The sequence below is a fragment of the Myxocyprinus asiaticus genome, chromosome 5 (genome assembly GCF_019703515.2).
Source record: "Myxocyprinus asiaticus isolate MX2 ecotype Aquarium Trade chromosome 5, UBuf_Myxa_2, whole genome shotgun sequence".
NCBI classification, from domain to species: domain Eukaryota; kingdom Metazoa; phylum Chordata; class Actinopteri; order Cypriniformes; family Catostomidae; genus Myxocyprinus; species Myxocyprinus asiaticus.
Genome location: NC_059348.1, coordinates 7002681 through 7026112, shown reverse-complemented (window position 1 = coordinate 7026112; position 23432 = coordinate 7002681). Strand labels below are relative to the sequence as shown.

The window sequence follows — 23432 nt, the reverse complement described above, 5'->3', positions numbered from 1 at the left end:
TTTGGGAAGCTGACCGAGCGCTTCATGCGTGTGTTCTATTTCGAGCTGGCTGTTTCGATCAAATTCGGAATGAGTCAATCCAAAAACTTGATTATATCTTGACCTTCCTTTCCCTCAGTGATTCCAATGAAACAAACATTATTACATCTGCTTCGATTTTCCATAGCCTCTATTTTTCCCCAAAAGTGGTCCATATCAGCCTTGGTGGCAGGCAGCCTGTAGCTCTTTTCTGGCCCACTCCAGAAACTCAGAATGAGCTATATTGCCAAGTGTTCTCACATAGAAAAGGAATGTTTTTTTTTTTGTTTTTTTTTATAGGACAAACAAGTGCACACAGAACATTACAGTGAGACAGAATATAAAACAAGGTAAGTATAAATAGGCATACAAATAATAGGACATATAACAGAATGACATATGTACATGTGCAAGTGGTAATGTATGTGCAAGATAGGGTTATGTACATTTATTTACTTAAATATGTGAATTTACATATGTACATGAGATATTTATTTACATTATTGCACTATGGGGGAGTCCTGAGGCAGTTTAATTGTTCATGTGGTAAATGGCCTGAGGGTAAAAACTGTTCTTGTGCCTTGATGTCCTGGTGCTCAGTGCTCTGTAGCACCGGCCAGAGGGCAACAGTTCAAAGAGGGAGTGGGCAGGGTGTGTGGGGTCCAGAGTGATTCTACCTACACGTCTCCTCACTCTGGAGACATACAGGTCTTGGAGGTTGGGCAAGGGGACACCAATAATCCTCTCACCAGTCCTGACTGTCCACTGTAGTTTCCTTCTGTCTGAGGGGGAATTTCTCCTGAAGTCCACTATAATCTCCACTGTTTTGAGCGTGTTCAGCTCAAGGTTGTTGTGACCGCACCAGCCAGCCAGCTGTTCAACCTCGCGTCTGTATGCAGACTTGTCACCATCACGGATGAAGCCGATGACCGTGGTGTCAACTTCAGGAGCTTCACAGTGGGGTCCTTTGCAGTGCAGTTATTCGTGTATGGTCAGGGAGAAGAGGAGTGAAGAGAGAACGCATCCCTGAGGAGCACCAGCGCTAATGGCAAAGGTCCCACATGTGAGTTTCCCCGGTCTCACTAGCTGCTGCCTATCTGTCAGAAAGCTGGTTATCCATCGACAGATTGGGGTCAGGCACTGAGAGCTGGGTCAACTCAACTCGCTTTTCAACTTCGTCTATTATTGTAATCAAGGTGGAAAGTTTTGCCTTCACAGATGTGGTCGCTCGAAGTATTTCTGCAAGGTCCTCCTTGTCTGTTGAGATTTTCATTAGTGCTGCATAAATGTTTGCAATATCTTGACATACGTCATGAGGTTCGCTGACATTATCAACCGGACCCCCACCATCGTGATCCTGCAAGGCATCAGATGCGTGCGAACGCAAGTGCCTTTTAATGTCCCCACAGGCTGGTGGTTTCAAATTTTTCGACATCCTATACAATCAGCAGAGTTTAACAATCAAAACTATTTCAGTTCTCACTGGTTTTATTGATTAAAAGGATAACTGTAGCAAAGTGAAGCGCTCCTCTAAGCAACAACACTTGCATAGTCATGTGACAGGTTTTTGCTAATTTATTCAGACAGGTCAGTTATCCATACACCTGTCAATTATATTTATAACATAATTGAGTCTAAACTGGAAATGCACATAGGACAATGTTAAATTCATAACACCCAGACTGTATAAAGATATGTCATAACTTGAAAACATTGCAATACTGTAAATAAAAAGCACTATAATGCCAATATTCAGTCCTAAATATTTAAATGTATATACTAATGTTAGTCAATAAACAACACATCATAAGATTATGAAGCACAGACTTTATTTACACCACCAGAGTACAACGTACACTTATTAGTCATATAAACCAATGCAGTGTGTCTCAAATGGTGGGTCGCAAGTCTATTCGGACTGGGTAAGAAACAGGTTCTTTCACTGAAGATTTTTCGGCGGCCACACAAGTGATAGCCTATTTAGGACTGCCGAGGCAAATTTAATGAAAATCTTGCATTCAGCTAAAGGTTTCTCATCTACACTGCAATACTGTCGTTGTCCGATTACAGCTTTTGTGCGAGTGTAACGGAACCAGCTTACGCTAATGATCTGCTTTGCTGCGCAGTATTGATCCCTCGATATTGCGGTGCGCAGACCTCAAAAAGAATGAGACACATTTAAATTCTAGTGAGACTTTTCTAGTTTAAAGCGTTACTGAGGAAGTCAAGTCAAACCTCCCAAACAGTAGGCAGCTGACATGCCAAACTACATTGAGGAAAAGAGCAACACTGCATATGCAAATATATAATATATATATATATATATATATATATATATATATATAAACAATTTTGTAAAGGTGATGATGTGTAATGAAATATATACATTTCATTACACATCATCACCTTTACAAAATTGTTTCACGATTTTACCAGAGTAAAAGTAACAGTTATATTTTGACAAAATGTTATAGTTTCATATGAAATAATCTACATCAACAGCAAAAATAATGTCACTTGATGCATGCCCATATACTTGAAAACCATGAACAAAGCTATTATAAAAAGGAAATGCCAGCCAGGATACATTAAATACAGGTTATATTTTTACTATGGTGGGTCACCACTTGATATCAAATGTAAAATCTAGGTCCCGAAGCAAAACCAGTTGAGATCCACTGCACTAATGTTCATACCTTGGTTGCTTTGTGTATTCTTTATGAGCTAAAAGCAGCTCTTACATTCATACAGACAAGATCATCACAGACATTTTGTAATTGTGACCAAATCAGACCAGAAAACAACACAAAAACATGTGTAACTTCTGAAAGAGAGATGTCTACGATGATGTACCGGTCACACAGACTGGCCAGGGTACAGAGATGAAACATTTATCAAATATATTTAAATGTCAGCGAAAGTCAAATTTGGCAATATTTGTGCCGTCTTTAGACCTGTATACACTTTTCCTGGGGCATGAATAAAAAGCAATGTTTGATGTTTTTCTTGATATTGTTTCACGGGTGTTTTTCCATTAATCGCCATTGCTTCTTCCTGATGGTCACAAAAACGGTGGCTGCGAGGAAAAAGTAATGTCACTGAAACAGGTCAATGAAATAAAACTGAAGTGGATCCACACACCGTTTAATTATTCCCTTTTATTAATTTAAAAACCACAGCAACGTTTCGATCAGAATGATTTTTGTCAAGCAAAGGTCACTGAAACCGGTCAATACATCAATATTGTACGTTTCGGTGTCTATATAAACAAAAGTTGAATAGATCCACACTTCACATTAAAAAAATGTGAATTCTCATTATTCAGTTCTAATGAAAAGGAACTGAAACCAGCTGGATCTGAACGGAAGCCCTAATAAATTACACATTTGTATCATAATTGCTAAAAAACTTGTTCAGATGCACCTGATATATTTTTAAACAACACTTTCCTAATAAATGATTACAATTGAGTACGTATATTGTAGATGTTTTATGTTTTTCAATGCCTTTGATGTTTTAAAAAAAATCTGTGATAAGAATGGAAGAGTTGCAGGATTATTTACAGAAAGGTTTCTCTTTTAGACTTATTCCTATACATTAGCTTACCAATCCTTAAAATTAAAGACTACATTATATTATAAGGTTTACTCATTTGATTACAAATTTGCGAATTACACTGACTATTATATGACATTTCCATGCCTCAAAATAACAATTTTGAAATTTCCTGGTATTTACAGGTTTTACATGATACAACCCTTGATACAATGAATGACAATTATTTTCAACCATGCCCATGCCCTGGAATAACCAAAGTCCATTTCCTAATATATATATATATATATACACATATACACACACACACACACACACACACACACACACATATATACAAATATTTTGATTTGTTGTAAAACTTTTTTTTTCCATAAACGCACGTCTATTAAGGTCTTGACCCCATAACTACTCCAAATCACTTTGCTAAAATATTTCAGTTATTTCAAAGAGCCGTCCAGGCTAAGACAGCAAAATAACCAGATAAAACACTGGCTAAGTAACAATTCTATCATATCTTATCTGTGGCAAACCTGAAAATGTCCTGAGATAAAACCCTAAAAGATGTCTTGAGGTGCAGTAATCGTGGTACAAGCAGAATAAAATAATGAATAATAAATGTACAATGATGCAAAGCAGAGGCCACATAATTGATGGTCCATCGTCAATTATTCCATACATATATGTGCCCTGCACCAGCATTTTGAGTCGCACTGACCCAGAATCACATTTTTAGTTTTATGCACTAAAGTAAAAAAAACAAAAAATTTTTTTAGCTTTCTAATTATAAACCATTGCCAGGATATAATCACTTGAACGCTGGCTGTCATAAAACTTTGTTTTTGAGAAAACGGGCTGTAATGATTCCATTCACGCATCCATGCACAGACTGCACGCTGACTATTGTTACATGGACACCAGAAAGAGGCTTATTGCGAGAAACAGCTTTCCTGTTTACATGCACGGTTTAAGTGGCGTACTCTTTACTCCCGTATACATGCGGGCCAACTTTCTCCACAGCAACGTAGTTTTCCCGCAACGCTTGGGTAAATAACACACATGGCATCCGAGGAAGACTTCACTACTTTACGCTGTTGATTTGCTTTACTTCCAGACATTCCAGAGTTGTTGCAATGTTTGTTTCCTTCAATTACTATTGTGACCTGCAGCTAAATTGAGATGCAGTTTTGGGGTTTCCCTTACATAAAATTCTGGGATTCCCCCAATGTACATAAAACTGGGATTCCCTCAATGTGCAAGCGCATATATGCAGATGTTAAGGACAGTCGCTATTTTACATTCGTGTGTATAAATAGGAATAGTTTATACTACTATATGTGAGTTCCCCACTGTACTCTCAGAAATGTTGAATTCTTTCTGCTGTGTTGACATGTTGTTGGGCTCCATCCCATGACATTTGTTTTCCCGGTGTGTTCCACACACGTGCAATCTTCAAACATCCATCAGAACACCTCTTATGCGTTTACATGAGCACATTAAGCTGCGTTCTCCGAGAGAAACCTAGGTGTGTTAAACCACTTTCTCTTAATCCCTTAAAAGGTGTAAGGAAACCAGCATTTTTGTTTACATGACATTTCAGAACACCGCTTTCCGCTAAAACCCTGGAATAAACGGTTTTCTTAAATGCATGTAAACATGGTCATTCTCTGACACCTATGTGGTTCAATTCTTTGCAATGAGCTGTATCCATGAAAAGTGAATCCCTTTAAGTGACAGATTATATCTCTACAGTTAATTTTCTTAAGCTAACAAACTACTGACATCAGATAATTAAGAGTAAGTTGTTGACATCATTGACGTCTTCCTGTGGTTGAAACGCAGATAACATCAACATCAAGATTATAATTTCAACCAGTGGCATTGTGTCTTTCAATGTCCCATCTGATGTTCATTCTTGTTTTTGTTTTTTTTTGCTGTATTTTTGTGGTAAAGAGGAGTGCAGATGGGATGAGAAATGCTATGCAGTGCTCCCATCTGAATTGACAGCAGCATGGAAGAGAGGGAGAGAAAGAGAGAGAGTATTTGACTGGTTAAGCTTCTAACACCATGGAATAATCTTGATTTTAATACAAGAAAGTTTGTTCCGTTCTTAACAGTTTCCTTTAAAGCATTGGGCCTGAAGATGAACTTTGTGACTTGAAACTCTTTCCCACATGAAGGCTAGAGCTATGGCTACTCTCCAGTATGCACTTTCTCATGTGCTTCCAGGTCTTCTAAATGAGTGAAACTCTTTTCACAGTATAAACACTTATTTTCTTTAATATGGACTCTTTGGTGCATCTTCAAGTTGCCGGCTCCTGCAAAGGCATCGCCACACTCAGGGCACACATGAGTTTTCACAGTAGTATGACTTTCCTGGTGCTCTTTGAAACGGTACGGGCACAAAAAACTCCTTCCGCAAAAGGAACACAAATGGGGCTTCTTTGCATGAATTGTCAGGTGTCCCTTCAGGGCTGATTCTGAGATAAAACTTCTATCACACTGATCACAGTTAAATGACTTTGCTCCAGTGTGCTTAGAATTCAGATGATTTTGAAGATTATTAAAATCTGCGAATCTCTTTCCACAGTGAGGGCATTTGAAAGGCATCCCTCCAGTGTGAATTTGTATGTGATCCTTTAGGCTTTCTTTCTGTGAGAAACTCTTTCCACACTGAGGGCACATGTAAGGCTTTACTCTTGAGTGAATGGTCATGTGAATATTAAGGCTTGTTTTTTGTCTGAAACTCCTTCCACACTGAGTGCATGTGAAAGGCTTCTCTCCAGTGTGAATTCTTATGTGGTTATCAAGGCTTATTTTCTGTGTGAAACTCTTTTCACACTGAGGACATGAGAAAAGCTTCTCTCCAGTGTGAATTCTCAGGTGACTCTTAAGATTTCCTTTCTCTCTGAAACTCTTTCCACACTGAGGGCATATGAAAGGCTTCTCTCCAGAGTGAATTCTTTTGTGTACCTTAAGGCAGTCTTTCCGTTTGAAACTCTTTCCACACTGAGTGCAGGTAAAAGAATTTGTGGCTTTTGTTCTTTGAGTTGTTTGTTGTGAGAAATTCATTTCAGTCTGTGAACTAAATGATTTCTCTCCAGTTACAAAATCATAAGGCATCTGAAAGTGACACGTCTCCTCCACTTCATTCAGTTCTTGACTTTCCACTTTCACTTCCATCAGGCCTAAAAGAAACGTATTTAATAGTTAAAAATCAATTCAAGGGCAGTAAATGTAAAAGGAAAAGAAAATGAGTCAAACAATGTGTCAGACAAATGGTCCGTGTGGTCTTTCAGCAATTTTATTTTCTTTCTGTCACTGAATTCATTATCTGTATGCCCAATTTGAACCTTTTTAAAATAAAATTATATGGCCATAGGTGTTGTTAGACCCTATTTAGGAGGGCTTCAGACCCCCTAAAATTCCTCTCAGCCCCCCTAAAAATCTGTGACTTTGCAAACAGCACCAAAGTACTGTATAAACGGCAACCGCAACGCTGCATTTGTTTTAAGTTGCTGTAAAGACTGACTAATGCACAAGCCAATAGCATTGGAGTGTAGGCTGTGAAGGAGCATATCACTGGTTTGACCCACTGAATGAACACACCCCATTTCCTCATTCACTTCCTGAATGAGCGAGGATCAGGGACAGGCATCTCTTTTGACTGATTGAAGGAGTGGAGGAATGTTGCTCGTTTAGTTCGTTAATTTCAATTAAAAAGGAGAGAAAGGGGCTGGATGAATTAAGAGTAAAAGTGACTAATGACATTACAATGATATCAGGACATAAAGTAAAACTTGTAATTACTTTTAGGCTAATAATGATGTCTTTTGTTGTATACCTTGATAGTCATGCACAGCAGATCACAAAATGATATGCTTTGTTGTCATTGTGGGTAAAATGCTTATGATGCTTTAACGATGCTGAAGTCTCTTAGAAGGCACACAGATAAAGTATAATTAGCATGGTTTCGGTCATGAACAAGGTGCTTTATCATTGGTTTAATGAGTTACCCAAAACACTAAAAAGATGTTCATTTGTTGCCACCTAATGGCATAAAAGTTTGATTTACAAAAATGGTTACTGAACGAATAAGTGAACAAATCTGAACTAATTTTTTATTGTATTCCTTTATTTTACCAGGGTTAGTCTATTGAAATTAAAATCTCATTTCGGTGTGATTCTCTTTTGAACGAATTCAAAAGACTCAAATCAGGAGATAATGACATCTAGAGAAAGATCATCTTGAGTTAATTCACTTCACTAAAGAATGACCAAGCTAAAGGTGACATTTATTGTATTAAAAGGTTTTTGTGGAATTTGATTGATTTTTATATAATATACAGTGGTGTGAAAAAGTGTTTGCCCCCTTTCTGATTTCTTATTTTTTTGCATGTTTGTCACACTTAAATGTTTCAGATCATCAAACAAGTTTAAATATTAGTCAAAGATAACAAGAAAACACAAAATGCAGTTTTTAAATGAAGGTTGTTATTATTAAGGGAAAACAAAATCCAAACCTACATGGCCCTGTGTGAAAAAGTGTTTGCCCCACCTGTTAAAACATAACTGAACTCAGGTGTGATAAACCACAGTTAAGTTTCTCTAGCCACACCCAGGCCTGATTACTGCCACACCTGTTCTCAATCAAGAAATCACTGAAATAGGACCTGCCTGACAAAGTGAAGTAGACCAAAAGATCTTCAAAAGCTAGACACCATGCCGAGATCAAAAGAAATTCAGGAACAAATGAGAAAGAAAGTAATTGAGATCTATCCGTCTGGAAAAGGTTATAAAGCCAGTTCTAAAGCTTTGGGACTCCAGAGAACCACGGTGAGAGCCATTATTCACAAATGGTGAAAACATGGAACAGTGGTGAACCTTCCCAGGAGTGGCCGGCCGACCAAAATTACCCCAAGAGCACAGCGACGACTCATCCAAGAGGTCACAAAAGACCCCACAACAACATCCAAAGAACTGCAGGCCTCACTTGCCTCAGTTAAGGTCAGTGTTCATGACTCCACCATAAGAAAGAGACTGGGCAAAAATGGCCTGCATGGCAGAGTTCCAAGATGAAAACCACTGTTGAGCAAAAAGAACATTAAGGCTAGTCTCATTTTTGCCAGAAAACATCTTGATGATCCCCAAGACTTTTGGGAAAATACTCTGTGGACTGACGAGACAAAAGTTGAACTTTTTTTGAAGGTGTGCATCCCATTACATCTGGCATAAAAGTAACACCGCATTTCAGAAAAAGAACATCATACCAACAGTAAAATATGGTGGTGGTAGTGTGATGGTCTGGGGCTGTTTTGCTGCTTCAGGACCTGGAAGACTTGCTGTGATAAATGGAACCATGAATTCTGCTGTCTACCAAAAAATCCTGAAGGAAAATGTCCGGCCATCTGTTCGTGACCTCAAGCTGAAGCGAACTCGGGTTCTGCAGCAGGACAATGATCCAAAACACACCAGCAAGTCCACCTCTGAATGGCTGAAGAAAAACAAAATGAAGACTTTGGAGTGGCCTAGTCAAAGTCCTGACCTGAATCCTACTGAGATGCTGTGGCATGACCTTAAAAAGGCAGTTCATGCTCGAAAACCCTCCAATGTGGTTGAATTACAACAATTCTGCAAAGATGAGTGGGCCAAAATTCCTCCACAGCGCTGTAAAAGACTCATTGCAAGTTATCGCAAACGCTTGATTGCAGTTGTTGCTGCTAAGGGTGGCCCAACCAGTTATTAGGTTTAGGGGGCAATCACTTTTTCACACAGGGCCATGTAGGTTTGGATTTTGTTTTCCCTTAATAACAACCTTCATTTAAAAACTGCATTTTGTGTTTACTTGTGTTATCTTTGACTAATATCTAAACTTGTTTGATCTGAAACATTTTAGTGTGACAAACATGAAAAACAATAAGAAATCAGGAAGGGGCAAACACTTTTTCACACCACTGTGTGTGTGTATATATAAGAAAATGTTCTTTCACCTTTGGCTTGCTCACTGAAGGCCTAAAGACTATACCTTTTAAGGCATGCTCATTATTCATTATAACCGCACAATGAGGACTTTAACAGCATAATTTTTTGTTACAGCAAATTTTCTGTAAAGGTACTTTGAATCTGTGGGTTGTGAAAAGCGCTATACAAATAAAAATGACTTGACTATCTTTAGGGCATGTCTGAAGAAACTTTAATGGGATAGTTTACCCAAAAATGAAAATTGTCTCATTATTTACTCTCCCTCATGATATCCCAGGTGTGTATGACTTTCTTCACCAGAACACATTTGAAGAAAAACAGAAAAATATCTTAGCTCAGTAGGTCCTCAAAATGCAAGTGAATGGTGATTTCTCTTTTGAAGCTCCAAAAATCACAGTCAGCCAGCATAAATGTCATCAATATGACTCCAGCGGTTAAATTAATGTCTTCTAAAGTGATACAAAATCACTTTTGGTGTGAAAAATATTAATATTGAGCTTGTATTGAACCCAGAACATTCCTTTACATTACATTCCAACAAAACAGAGGTATTCATTATTGACCCAAAAACCTTTAACCTTTAGAATATAATCCACCCCCAATTTGGTGATGATGCTGTGTTGTGACATCAACAGAATACTATCTATTCCAATGTGGGCCAATTCTCCACCATATATATGTGTTTCTTCAACTTCAAGCACTTTCAACACTCTGGACTTCTATAAAGTCTTGTAAAACCTAACAATGGGTCTCATTCACTAACCGTGCGTACCATCTGACCATTTTCATGCAGAAATCTTGATTCACCAATAAATTCGTAATAAAATGTATTCTAAATGTATGATAAAGACCAACTAAAACCACATGTATGCAAGAAATACATTTTCCCACTGTCCCGTGGACAAACACTAAGTTAATTCAAAAAAATCATTTGTCGGCCACGGAGGTGGCCAGCCACGACCACACTGGCCAAATCACATCCTAATGCGCAAGATTCAGAATAACGTCACAGATCACATGGTGAGAGTTTTCATACTTCTTGATTTAGACATGTTTCCATCATTGAAAAGAGTCATTCAGATTGCATTGACGATTCCAGTTAGCTGCAGCTGCAAGAGATCATTCATTTTTTACGCCGGTTCCACACCTGGATAAAGGTGCAATATGTAACAATTTTCATGTAATATTTGCCCTTTTTTTTGCCAATGTGTGAACGGCTTGTAACGCAACTTAAAAAATGAGCCCTTCCTGGACTTCCTAGGTTGCCTATTAAAGCCTGTATACTGATTTTCAAGCAAAGGGAGCGGGTCGCTTTTGCCAGGAAAATCCAAAGGATGTGAAGTTTATGCGAGAGCCTTGCCTCAGTCCTTCTCTTCAGCGATTCAACAGCAACAACACCGACTCCTACACAAACTCTGAGTAGGCCAAAAAAAATAAACAAAACATTTATCTACTGAATCTCATCTGGCTAAGCGGGAACGTGATCTTGGTCGAGCGAAAACTAGAGTGACCATCGGCAGGGCATTTGATTCCTGGAGGGGACTTCGTTCGGTTTTGGGGGGATCAAAAACTACCCTGAACTGGCATTCTTCTTATTGGACAGTTAAGCTTACATAATTACAAAGTATGTGAAATATAGTGCCATAAGGATTGATCTGTGTAATTTTAGCTAAACTACAATAACACATGAAATGAATGCTAGACAATGTTCAAGATAATGCAAAAAGACCCATTCATTAGTGTAACGTAACTTGGTTATACAGAAAATATATACATTCTATTATTATAAAACAATAGCGCATTGATATATCAAAATGACAGTTGTGATGGAATCACATCAATACTGAATTGTCTCAACATATTTATAATGTAGTCTATTTTATAAACAGCTACTGTAATCATTCACCAAATTTAGCTAACAGATATTGATAAAGCTGGCTAGCTAGCTAACGCCGACATAGGATATCGTATAAATGCAGTCAATTTATCATGCAAAGAAAAGTGATTACTTCAAACTACAGTCTCGAATAGCCAGACCTATATCCACACTTTGTTTTAGCCCTGTTCCAGCACTGGAGAGTCAAATATAATATACAGTCTCAAAGTTTGTAGTAAAACAATCATAACCGTGTAATTTTAATTATGCTACCTCATCTGTCAGCATGATGCCGGTGAATCACGTTGTACTTTACGTCATTGTTTTGGTTGATGCTCGCTCGTGTCCCTATGGAGTGTGTGCACGAGCGCGAGCACAAGTAAAAGGTAACTGGCTGCAGTTCACTTAACGGCCACAGGTGTCATTAATAACAAGGGTTTCTGAATCTTACATACTGCACCTTTAAGGCTGCGCAATTAATCGGAACAAAATCTAAATGAAATGAAATCGCAAGACACTGATAAGAAAGCATGATACCAAGACCAAAAACCTCCACTAAGTCATCCTCAAGTACTTGTCACACATCTAAAATTGTCATTTTTTATTTTAAATTAAATAAAATCAACAGAATTTTACTTTGACTGACTTATTGGACTTGTACGTGGTTTGTATATGCGAGGAATGGCAGCAGATGGAGTTTCTGTTGCCACAAGGGGTAGGTGCAAAACGCAGACTGCATAAAATGTGTAAAGTGAGCGACAGTACCGGTCAGTAATACTGCATTCAAGATGAAAAATACCTAGAAATTGACCCTGTATTCAGATGGTCCCTTACCACATCATTCACAATTTTAGCAATAAATGCTTTTTGAGTTATTAATAATAAAAAGTGAATAACCTTTCTTGTATCCTCAGGACTTTATAGACCCATGACTATTTTTATTTCTTCGATTAATTATGTTTTTTATTATTTACTTTATTTTAATTACGTTTTTCCCTTCACTTGTACTTCTTGTCTTTATGACTCAGTGTCATAAACACTTTATTCATACATTGTTGGATCTGTGTAATTTTGTTCATCTTAGTGAAAATTAATATTGGATCTTGTTTTTCAATAAAAATAAATAAATCCAGTTTTAGCACAATGTGGGAACTTTTCAGACGGTCCCTTATCACACCCTCCACAGTATTAGCACATTTCAACACAATGTGTAGCCTTTTCAGACGACCCCTTACCCACCATATGAAAATTTCCAACTAATATCATCTCACCAGCTTACAGGACAAATTGCGCCCTGTTGTGTAAATGCGGGACGATCCCGTATGAAAAGTCTGAATGTGGAAAATCCTGAGTTTATCGGGAGAAATTGAAAATTGGGAGTACAGCAGGAGAAGGGGTGGAAAAATGGGAGAAGCCCGGTCAAATCGGGAGTGTTGGCAGGTATGCTGATGTAGAGCATGGCTCGAACAGTTGCTGGAGATTACTGTTCTTTAGTGCCAAGATCTTTAATAACAGACGTTTCTCTGCATTTTCAATGCTATTAGCCAATTATTAGTGATTTTCCACATCACTACTGGGTATAGGGACTTTAATGTGCAAATAGGAAATGCAAATTCTGACTAGAATCTCAAGTCCAGGATGCATCAGGATGGATTAGCGTTTGCACCTCAAATGCGATGTTGTCCATATGCGTTTTTGACTACATCCATATGTGGTTTTTGTTATCCGATCACAGAATGTTTTGGAACCCGTTTACAGTTTATTTAGCGCTGACTACTTGAGATTATATCACCCAAAATACATCTTAATACCAGGTGTAAACGGGTCTGAGATTATCAAATCAAGAATGGACACAAACCTATTTGTTCCTCAGTTTCTTCATCTTTCACTCTGTGTGGTTCTGGATAACCCATGTCCTCTCTCTCCTCTTTAATACAATCCATCTTTGCAGTAGTATGTCAGAAACTGTTGACACACTTGAAGTTTGTCCTGCTCTTCTGGAAACTCTTCTTCAATTCAAAGATGACAGGAATATTCAGAGCATTTATTGGTGAATTGCTTTGGGAGTGGATTCACAATCACTGTGTGGTAGTGATGACCAGACCTGTCAACATTAAAAATAAATGTCAGAATTTAAACATTTCTGTATTTACACATTTAAGCTTTTCTACTTTTTTAACTAATACCTATGTTTTCTAGGGTAGTATTGAAAATAGGATCCTTGTCTGTACATTTGTTTGTGTGTGTGTGTGTGTGTGTGTGTATTGGGACTGGGCGATAGGACGATGTCTTACAATGATCCCGATGCTGATTGTGAACAGATGATTATCGAGAATATCGGGAAATGGCAAAACCATGGATCTGGGATGTCACCAAATATATTAATTAGTGTCCAGGGTGTGAAACAAGCACCCACCACATGCCAAATGCGACGAGGTTGAATCCAGTTAATAAGTTCCTCGTCAAAATGTATTTCATGCGTGGGTCATTTTGCTCATCTACCCGAAACAGGCAGGCGACTTATAAGACATCTCGGAGTGACACATGACAAGAAATGCTGTTAGTCACAAAGACATGTGCTTGAAGAAAAACACTATTATATATTATAATGTCATCTAAGAGAATGCTGAAAATTATCTCCGATCATCTCAGGAGGTGCTGGGAGTTTAATTTGCTTTATGTCCTCGCGGTTGGCATGCATTGCGGATTCCGTGATGCAAATGGAGCCGTTGGAGATGGTAAATATTTGGATTTGGGGAGGTGGTTAAATAAGATTTTTTTGACCACTTTGTTTTATTGCTTTTGTCATTTAGTTTAAAGAGTATTTTGAATTAAGAAATGTCTATTTGTCTGAAAACTGTTTGCAAGAATACTGTCGTCTATGAGAATGCTGTAAATGATCTCTGATCATCTCAGGAGGTGCTGTGACTTTAGTTCACTTTATTTCCACACAGTTAGCATGTATCGTGAACACAACTCTGCAGGTTCAGTAATATATATCTTTGTATTAAAGAAATAACGACGAAAGTGATTAAATCATAAAGTAATACAAGACACGTTCACCTTGAACCTAAAATTGAGTTTTATTTGATTTCTTTAGGCAGCATTAACTGTATTACCAAAACGCAATACAAACACAAATTCGATAAGAACACATATTTGGCAGCATTATTTTGGGAACACAAGTGAATTTATTAGGCTTATTTAATTTGATTATTATTGTCTTTACATTTATGATTGTCTTTAATTCTTAATCTGTAGGCTATTAGTAATTTTACACCTGTTGTCATTGACGGATGCTTGCGTGATGACAAATGGAGCCGTTGGAGACGGTAAATGTTTGGATTTGGAGAGGTGGTTAAATAAGATTTTTTGATCACTTTGTTATTTTATTGCTTTTTATCGTTTAGTTTAAAGTGCAATTTGAATTTAGAAATGTCTTTTATATTTTTCGTTTCAATAAAATTAAAGCAAAAAAAAATTCACGACCCTCGGCAGGGGGGTTGACGATGTAATCGGATATCATGATATTGAAGGCAATTATCACAAACATATTTTTTACATATCACCCAGCCCTAGCGTGTGTGTGTGTTGCGAATTTACAGACAATGCAAATTAGATCAACTTTCTTGAAAGTTGTAATGTTGAAGTAGGATTGCTTGTCAATCAAACATGAATTCATGCATTTTAACTGAATATGTAAATATCATAAATGTTAGTTTTTATAAATATGAATAAATTAATATTTTAAGAGTTTGAAAGCACATTGCAAAAGTCATGCATAGATTACCCACAATAATGAGGAAATTGAGTAAAAGGGTGAACAATGTGATAATCCGGCCTTTTGGTAGAAAGGACAAAAATATTTAGCCCTCGCCACCTTCAAAGTTATCCATTTCTTGGAGGCTACAGTCAGCCTAAATGCCTCAATACCACAGACATTTATGAGGGAATGAGTAACTGATAAAAAAAGAAACATCAAGTACTTTTATTGAAACATAGTTCTTTCTAAGGCTGCACAATCAATTATGGGCTGTGTCCATAACCTGTACTGGGGACTTAAAGCACTGAACTGTAAGAAGTGACCGCGAAACATCCTCACATGAACCTTCAGCACCCTGATACACAACATTCATAAAATATAACGAGAAAATGTGTTCATTCAACTCTCTATGTAACCAGATCTCTGCTAAACCGACACTCTGAACACATCAATTCAAGTAATCTCAACATTTACTGACGGAAAGTAAAAACAAAATATGTAAATTAACTTTACACAAACATTTACAACGATCAGCACTTCATAAGCCAACGCAAAAATATTTCAGTAATATTATCATGTAGTTGGAACAAATTTGTATCAATTTTGAAGGTTTTTTTCTCTTCTTTGTTTTCTTTTTTTACCGTTTTATTCACCTTGAATGCGGAAGACTAACCTGAAACAGAAATAGCAGACCGATGAATCGCGCGGCGCCTTTTTATTACGTCACAACCACAGAACGGTTCGGAGAATCAAAATAAAAGTCCTATTTCTTAACTCACAAAATGATTACATAACTTTTATTTTATTTTATTTTTTTTTTGGTGGTTGGCACACCAGCAATTGGTGCACTACCGCTACTAACTGGACTGGAGTATGGAACATCGAGAATAGGGGGGGGAAAAAAAGGAAGACTAAATTCTTTTATATTAACCAGTTTCTTTTAGATATTCCAACAATGCATCACACACTATGTACTGAACAGATGAATATTGTAAAAAAAAAGTAGTCTGTAGAGATATGTTGATACCATCGTTTCTTAATTTTTGTATTAGCTTGATTCTTTCATCATCATATGCTTTACAGGAGAGAAGCAGAGGTGGGTAGTAACACGCTACATTTACTCAGTTACATTTACTTGAGTAACTTTGGAAAACATTTACTTTTATGAGTATGTTTTATGGTGGGTACTTTTCACTCTTACTCAACTAAATTTCTAAAGAATTTTTTTTTAACTTTTACTTCGTTACAGCGGGTAGCGTTCCTGTCGTGACTTTACTGGTTTTAATTGAATACGTTTTAATAAACGCGTAATTTATTGAGATTTTTGAACGGGACTCTTATGACAGGGGAACTTCACAGCTGCACGCTGTCATTCAAGTCGTGTTCATAACAACAAATTTTCACTCCACACAATGCCTTCATTTTACACCAAGCCAAAGATATATTTCAAGATTAAAATTGCAGCTCCAACTTAAGAAAACATGGTGAGGTAAGTTTTAGAGATTGAGAAAATGTGGGCTTGTCTGTGTCATGGTGATGTTCATTCATTTTTGCATGAATCTGTAACTACGGGCCTCTCTTATGACCTCAGTTTCGAAGTTTACATTTTTATATCAGCGTTGCAACATATCAGTGCCTACTGTAGCAATCCTTGTAAACATCCGCATTAAGTGCAAATTTTTTGCCCTGCCTATCGCGATTGTGAGCATTTCTGCACGTTTAAGGTTGGCACATGCTCAGCGTTTGACAGATGCAGGCTGCTTTTTCTTATGGACAACAAGCTTCCAAACACAGAGATAAGGTGCAATGTACCCTTAGTGTACAGAACTAAGTATCTAAATTCTTTCGACATTGAAAATGCTGGAACTACACTGAACTAAATTCACGCAGGATGTAAAAAGCTGTGAAATAACGACAGAAGGCATGATCTTGATTCAGTGTATAATTAAACATTATATATAATTTGGGACTGTGTTACATTGTTCACTGTAACAGGTTTGAGGAATGAGGAAGCGGGAGACGGCAAATCCAACTCAAAGGTAAGTTTATTCTTATTGGGTATTTGGTACATCCCTGCTCACTCGGGGGTGGCCTGTGGGGTGTCGGGGATCCGGATCAAGCCCCCACCTCCATTACCGGGCACTGCTCTCGAACATGACCCAGCTCCCCGCAACTCCAGCAGACCGGCCCAAGCCTTCCGCCCACACTCGTAGCAGTGGACTCCTTCACCTGGGACGAAGAGAGGGGAGAGACGGGGTTCCTCTTCGACCGGGGAGCCGGTCTCGGGGGAATGTTCCCCCATTTCCAGGGAAACGGAACAGGACGGAAGGAAGGAGAGGGGGAGAGAGAACAGGGGAGGAGACATTAGAGGGGGGAAGGGCGTGGCACTGGACCCACTCGGCTGTCCCCTTTGGCAAACGGGAGACGAACTGCTCCAGCACCACCAGGTTGATGACATCCTCTGCGTCGCTGTCCTCCTTGGCCAGCACCCACCACCAGCAGGCGTCACTGAGCTGCTGGGCAAAGGCAAACGGGCAGCCGGCCTCACTCAGCTTTAAGGAGTGGAAACGCTGGCGATGTTCTAGGTAGGTAGGCCTCTGGACCATATTGGTCATTTTATTGGCCCCATCTTGGTGAGCAACACGTGGGGCTGCCGAGGACCCTCCTGTGGTACTAAGCTCCGCAGCACCCACCGGTGCTCCTCCTGGGCCTGAAGGAGCGCCTCAAAGCGCAGTTGCTGCTCTCTCCAAAGCTCCATGAGGGCCCAGGTTTCGGCACCAGTGTTACAGGTTCGAGGAATGGAGATGGCAAATCCAACTCAAAGGTAAGTTTATTTTTCACACAAACACGTTCACTTGACTGCGTAACGGTAAAGCTTCATATAAACACTCAAAATGCTCTATTTAGTGGACTGGCAGCTGCCAACACACTCAAAGCTTCAGCTGAGCTCTCTCTCTCTCACTCTGAGGTCTGGCCCTCAAACAACTTTACAGAACAACCTGTACATTTTACAGTTTAAAACTGTTGTAATTTACATGACCACGTAAAAAAATAAATATATATATATATATATATTTACATTTACAGTAAAACAACATCATAAACTGTATATTAGCATTCTGAAACAGTATAAATCAACTTTTTACTTTATAATGTATTTGTTAATCACTGTAGTAACTACAGAAGAGCACATGATGACATGAAGTTCACCAATAGTGGTCTTCCAGAAACAATGGCCATTTAACATGTAGAGACAGTGCTCAATGTCACTCGCACAAACACTAAACACCATCAGGGTAACACATGTGAAATAAAAATAATGTAATAAACATTAAATAAACTACATTAAATATAAAGCAGAACATCCCAATGTACATAATTGATATTAAAGATAAGAAGAAACATAACTATTCCCATAAAATATAATGAAATGTAATGGGTCACGCAGGGAACGCCCAATTACTGCTTTTTACTGTAATTTTAACAATAATTTACTGTAAAAAGTAAATGTACTCTTGTTAGACATAATGTACTTTTTGTTTTTTAACCATTACTTATACAGGAAAATCATACTTTTTCAATCTAAAAAATTAAATTTTTACAACATTTTATTGTAAAAACTACTGTATTGTCTTAAAATATATTAAAAAAATGTTACTGTATATTTTACAGTTAATATTCTTTAATCAATTAACATTTTATTTCTGTAGCATTTTTACAGTCTTTTACTATTAAAATTACAGACATTTTTTACAGTGTGTATTGCGATGCAAGTTATATTTAAATACTTAGATTTTACACTTATGTTAAGATAGACAATACTAAGCAGCAGTTGACCTGGACGTTTGTTGGCTAATAAATGAAATATCATCTGGTACTTTGGCAAATTCTTTTATTCCAGGTTTGGTGAAACTTTTATTGTGGTTCAGTCAACGTATGTCAAAGTTTTTGTGTCTGTATGGCTTAACAACTTTACACATAAGAAGACTAATCACTGTGAATGTGATATTATAATGATACTTACCTTTAAAATGTGTGTGTAACGAGGCAGGAGGATCGAAACACAGCTTTAAATGTAAACAAAAGATGAACAAGGTAACTCAGAACTAAAATGAAAACAAAACACAGGGAACCAGGTACAGAACATGACAATACAGGTGAAGACTGAAAGGAAACAGGGAAAACAAGGGCTTAAATACACAGGGGCAAACAAGGGAATGAGGAACACCTGTAGAAACAATCAGGGGAAAACCAATCATAAAATGAAACTATAAAAGGACTACAAACTAACAGGAAACAGGAACATGGGAACTAAAGAATTTCAACATAAGTTAATACAAAAAAACAGGGAATGTGACAGAGCATCCCTTTTAAGGAGCGGATTCCAGACGCTCAAAAAAAAAATAATAATAAAAAAAATAATAATAATTGTCCATGGGGTGTGGGGGAAAACAGGTAGTTCTGGGGGGCACAAGGGGTAAACAGGCAGTTCAAGGGGGCACAAGTGGAGAAGAGGAACAAGGCAAAGTCAGGGAGGCTTGAAACCAAGGCGGAGCCAGAGGGATGGAGAGCCAGGGCGACGCTGCAGGCTTGGAGGACCAAGTAGACCAGAGCAGATTAGGTGAGCGGCCAGGAGACCAGGCCTCCCAGGACTTGGGAACGACCTCTGTAGTCGTTGGCAGAGACTTGGAAACGACATCCGTGGTCGTGTACATGGGAAGAGACTTGGGAACGACCTCTGTAGTCGTGGGCATGGGCAGAGACTCGGGAACGACCTGCATGGTCGTGTACATGGGAAGGGACTTGGGAACAGAAACTTTTCTTCTCTTCCTCCTCCTCTGGATGGCCGAAGTTGGCAACACTGGCTCTGGGACGGACGAGGCTGGCAACGCTGGCTCTGGTATGGGCGTTGACTTGTTGGCCGTGGCAGGCGGGGGCGTTGGCTCGTTGGCCGTGGCAGGCGGGGGCGCTGGCTCGTTGGCCGTGGCAGGCGGGGGCGCTGGCTCGTTGGCCGTGGCAGGCGGGGGCGCTGGCTCGTTGGCCGTGGCGCAGACAATTTTTGAGATAGGGTCTTCATGGACCTACGCTCCGACATTAGTGGCAGATCATACAACTTGGAGACAGGGGCCGTGGAAGGCTTCGAGCAAGGGGCATTCACCGTGGAAGGGATCTCAAAGACCACTGAATCCAGGGTCAGAGTAGGGAGAGGAGGATCCTCTGATTCAAGAGTGTCCAGGGATAACCTCACATATTCCCTCCATGTGTAGTCTCCCATCTCAGGCAATGCCCTCCACTGGTAATAAGTTAAAACTATTTGGTATATTGCCTTGAGATGGGAGTCCTCAAAACCTGTGAGGCTGGCAATGGTGCTGAAGCCAAGGGAGTATTCCCTAATGGGTAAATCCGCCCAGCTTAATAGAGTGAACATAGCTGCTAGATCCATTTTGTAGGGTCAGTCTTTCTGTAACGAGGCAGGCGACGATGGAGGATCTAAACGCAGCTTTAATGTAAACAAAATATGAACAAGGTAACGCAGAGTTAAAATGAAAACAAAACACAGGGAACCTGGTACAGAACATGACAATACATGTGAAGACTGACAAAGGAAACAAGGGCTTAAATACACAGGGGCAAACAAGGGAACGAGGAACACCTGTGGAAACAATCAGGGGAAAACCAACTACAAAGGACTACAAACTAACAGGAAACAGGAACATGGGAACTAAACAAGAATTTCAACATAAAAGTCAATACATAAATCAGGGAATATGTGACAGTGTGTGTCAAAACTGAAAGCTTTGTAAACTAGAAACAACCACAACATTTAAAAAAACAATTATTTACAATTGAGAAAAACTCTACAATAAGTAAAAATCCAGTAAATGCAGTACTGTAAAATTGTTATTTAATCATTTATTGGTAGATGTTTAGTAGTTTTCTTGAAATAAAAACCAGCAAAGCTAAGATCCTGTAGTTAAGACCAGCTGGCATCACAAAGGTACACATTTTCTTTTACTTGTACAAGTTTCTGAGTGTGGGGTTTGATCCAGGAATGAGTAAGTTAATACCAAAAACATGAATGTCAAAGTAAACTCAGCCTGTGCATTTGTGTGTGACACCTCTCTGATGTAACAGGAACATGAATGTATAGTTTCAGGGTAATAATTAGAGTTAAGATGCCTTATGTGTGTGTAACAGAAGTCATTTTATTGTTTTCCAGTATGCTAGCATCCCATTTCTTTGTAATGTTCACACTTGAATTTACATTGTATTTTATGATAACTGTGTACAGTATACTATAAAAAAACTTTGAATTTTAACAGTTGATTTTGCAGTGATTACAAAAATCTTTCTGTTCTTTAAAGGAATTATATTTAATTGTTGTCCTGTATTACAGAGGGTAATACTTCTTTAGCCACATATACTGTATTCAGTATGCCTTCATGGATCACGGCATCACATGGAGCACTTGATGGACAAAAATTCTTTTTTTTCTTTTACCTTTGCTTGTGTTCTCTAAATTAAAAATAGTTAGTAAATTTACGATATAGGTAACATACACAGCAGAGCCTACACATGTCATGTTTTTATTATTCTTAATTATTTCTCTGTTATTTGTAATATGACTAGCATTTGCTACACTTTACTACTATACTAAAACTGTTTTAATTGATGTTTGAGTGTGTGAAATTGATAAAGTTTTCTTTGGAGATTTTTGATTATTCAACTCTCAGTTTTTACAAACTAAACGTGAAAACACTTTCTACTTTAGAGACCTATTGTAGTCTATTTGTTAAAGATGTTGCAAATCTGTTATTGTACATCTGTTGCTGATGTAAATTTTACACACCAGCTTATTAAAGACATGCATGTATCAAATACAGAGCCATGATGAGTAACAGAAACATATACCAGAGTTTTAATAACAGTTTTATAACATTTTGCTTTGAAGAAAAAAGAGGGGAAAAAAGACAATAAAAACTTTTCCTTTTTTTCACACGTTTGGTTGTCACAATGTTTTTTCAGCGAAAGTAAATCGTAAAAGGCCAGGAAACTCATCGCGCCATCTTGTTTTCCTGAACAGGATCACACAAGACCCCGTCTGGTCTGATCAAGGTGTGAACAGGGGGTATGTGCCTAACTTGAATCTCCTCCCACCCCAGGCCTCTGAGTGCCCGTAAGAATTCATTATCGCTTTGAAGCTCTTGTGAAAGGACTTTGATCAGAAAATTTTAAGATTCTTTGTGCTAAAGATACATTTTAAATTTAATGCATGATATTTTATTTAAAATAGTGTTTGTTGAAATAAAAATGTTAAACACATTTTATGTTAAACCTTTTCGTTTATCATCTTTAAAGTGTCTATGTTAGTGATGTGCTTGACAACTTAATACATTTTGTTTAAAAAATACATTTTCTCCTCTGTTAAAAGTAAAAATGCAAGACAATTTGTGTTAAAGCTACATCTAAAATTAATCAAGATGCTTTATTGTGTTTCAGTGACATAACGAAAACACAAAACTTTATTTTTCTTAAACTGTTCATATTTAAAGCAGATGTGAGTTTTGTAGTCTTTGTTTTAGAAACACATATTATCTCACTTTTAAAAGTAAAAAAAAATAACAAACTTTTGTATTAAAGATACAGCTAGAAATATATAACAATAAATATTGTGTTGCAGTAACATTTTTTGGTAAAACACTGGAATGCTAAACTTTATTTATTTTTTTAAACCTTTTTTTCATCATCTTTAAAGTAACAACACTAGAGATGTGCTTCACATTCTAATCCCTATTGTTTAAAAATATAAATTCCTTCTCTTTTTAAAAAAAAATAAAAATGTAAGACTATTTGTGTTAAAGCTACATCTAAAATGACATGAAATGCATTACTGTTTTATAGTAATATAACTCTGATTACATAACGTTATGTTAGACTTTATTTTTTGTTAAACCATTTGCTCGTTTTCTTTAAAGTAACTGAGTTTGCTGCACAACATTCACCTTTTTGTTTTGGAAACGAAAATTGTCCTCTTTGCTAAAAGTAAAAAATTAACAAACTTAAAGATACAACTGTTAAAGATACACTCTTAAAGATTTTCTCGTAAAAAAACAATAAAGAACTGGCAGTAGGGTTGCCAGCAATTTACTGTAAAATTAACGGTATCTTGCTGTTGCTGAAATGAACAGCTAGATACTGTTTTTACAACTACAGTATACAACTGTAATTTAGCAACAT

At 37.8% G+C, this 23432-nt stretch overlaps 2 protein-coding genes across 2 annotated transcripts in view; both read right to left on the bottom strand.

The window, feature by feature from the left end:
* Positions 1-23432, bottom strand: part of LOC127440889 (gastrula zinc finger protein XlCGF7.1-like) — a 151688-nt gene that overhangs the window by 78762 nt on the left and 49494 nt on the right. The window lies entirely within an intron of this gene.
* LOC127440837 (gastrula zinc finger protein XlCGF8.2DB-like) overlaps positions 438-23432 on the bottom strand; it is a 62926-nt gene continuing 39931 nt past the window's right edge. The window contains exon 3 of the mRNA XM_051697802.1: positions 438-6761. Coding sequence (XP_051553762.1) covers positions 5767-6761 — 995 coding nt within the window. The 3' untranslated portion in view covers positions 438-5766. The remainder of the gene's footprint in view (positions 6762-23432) is intronic.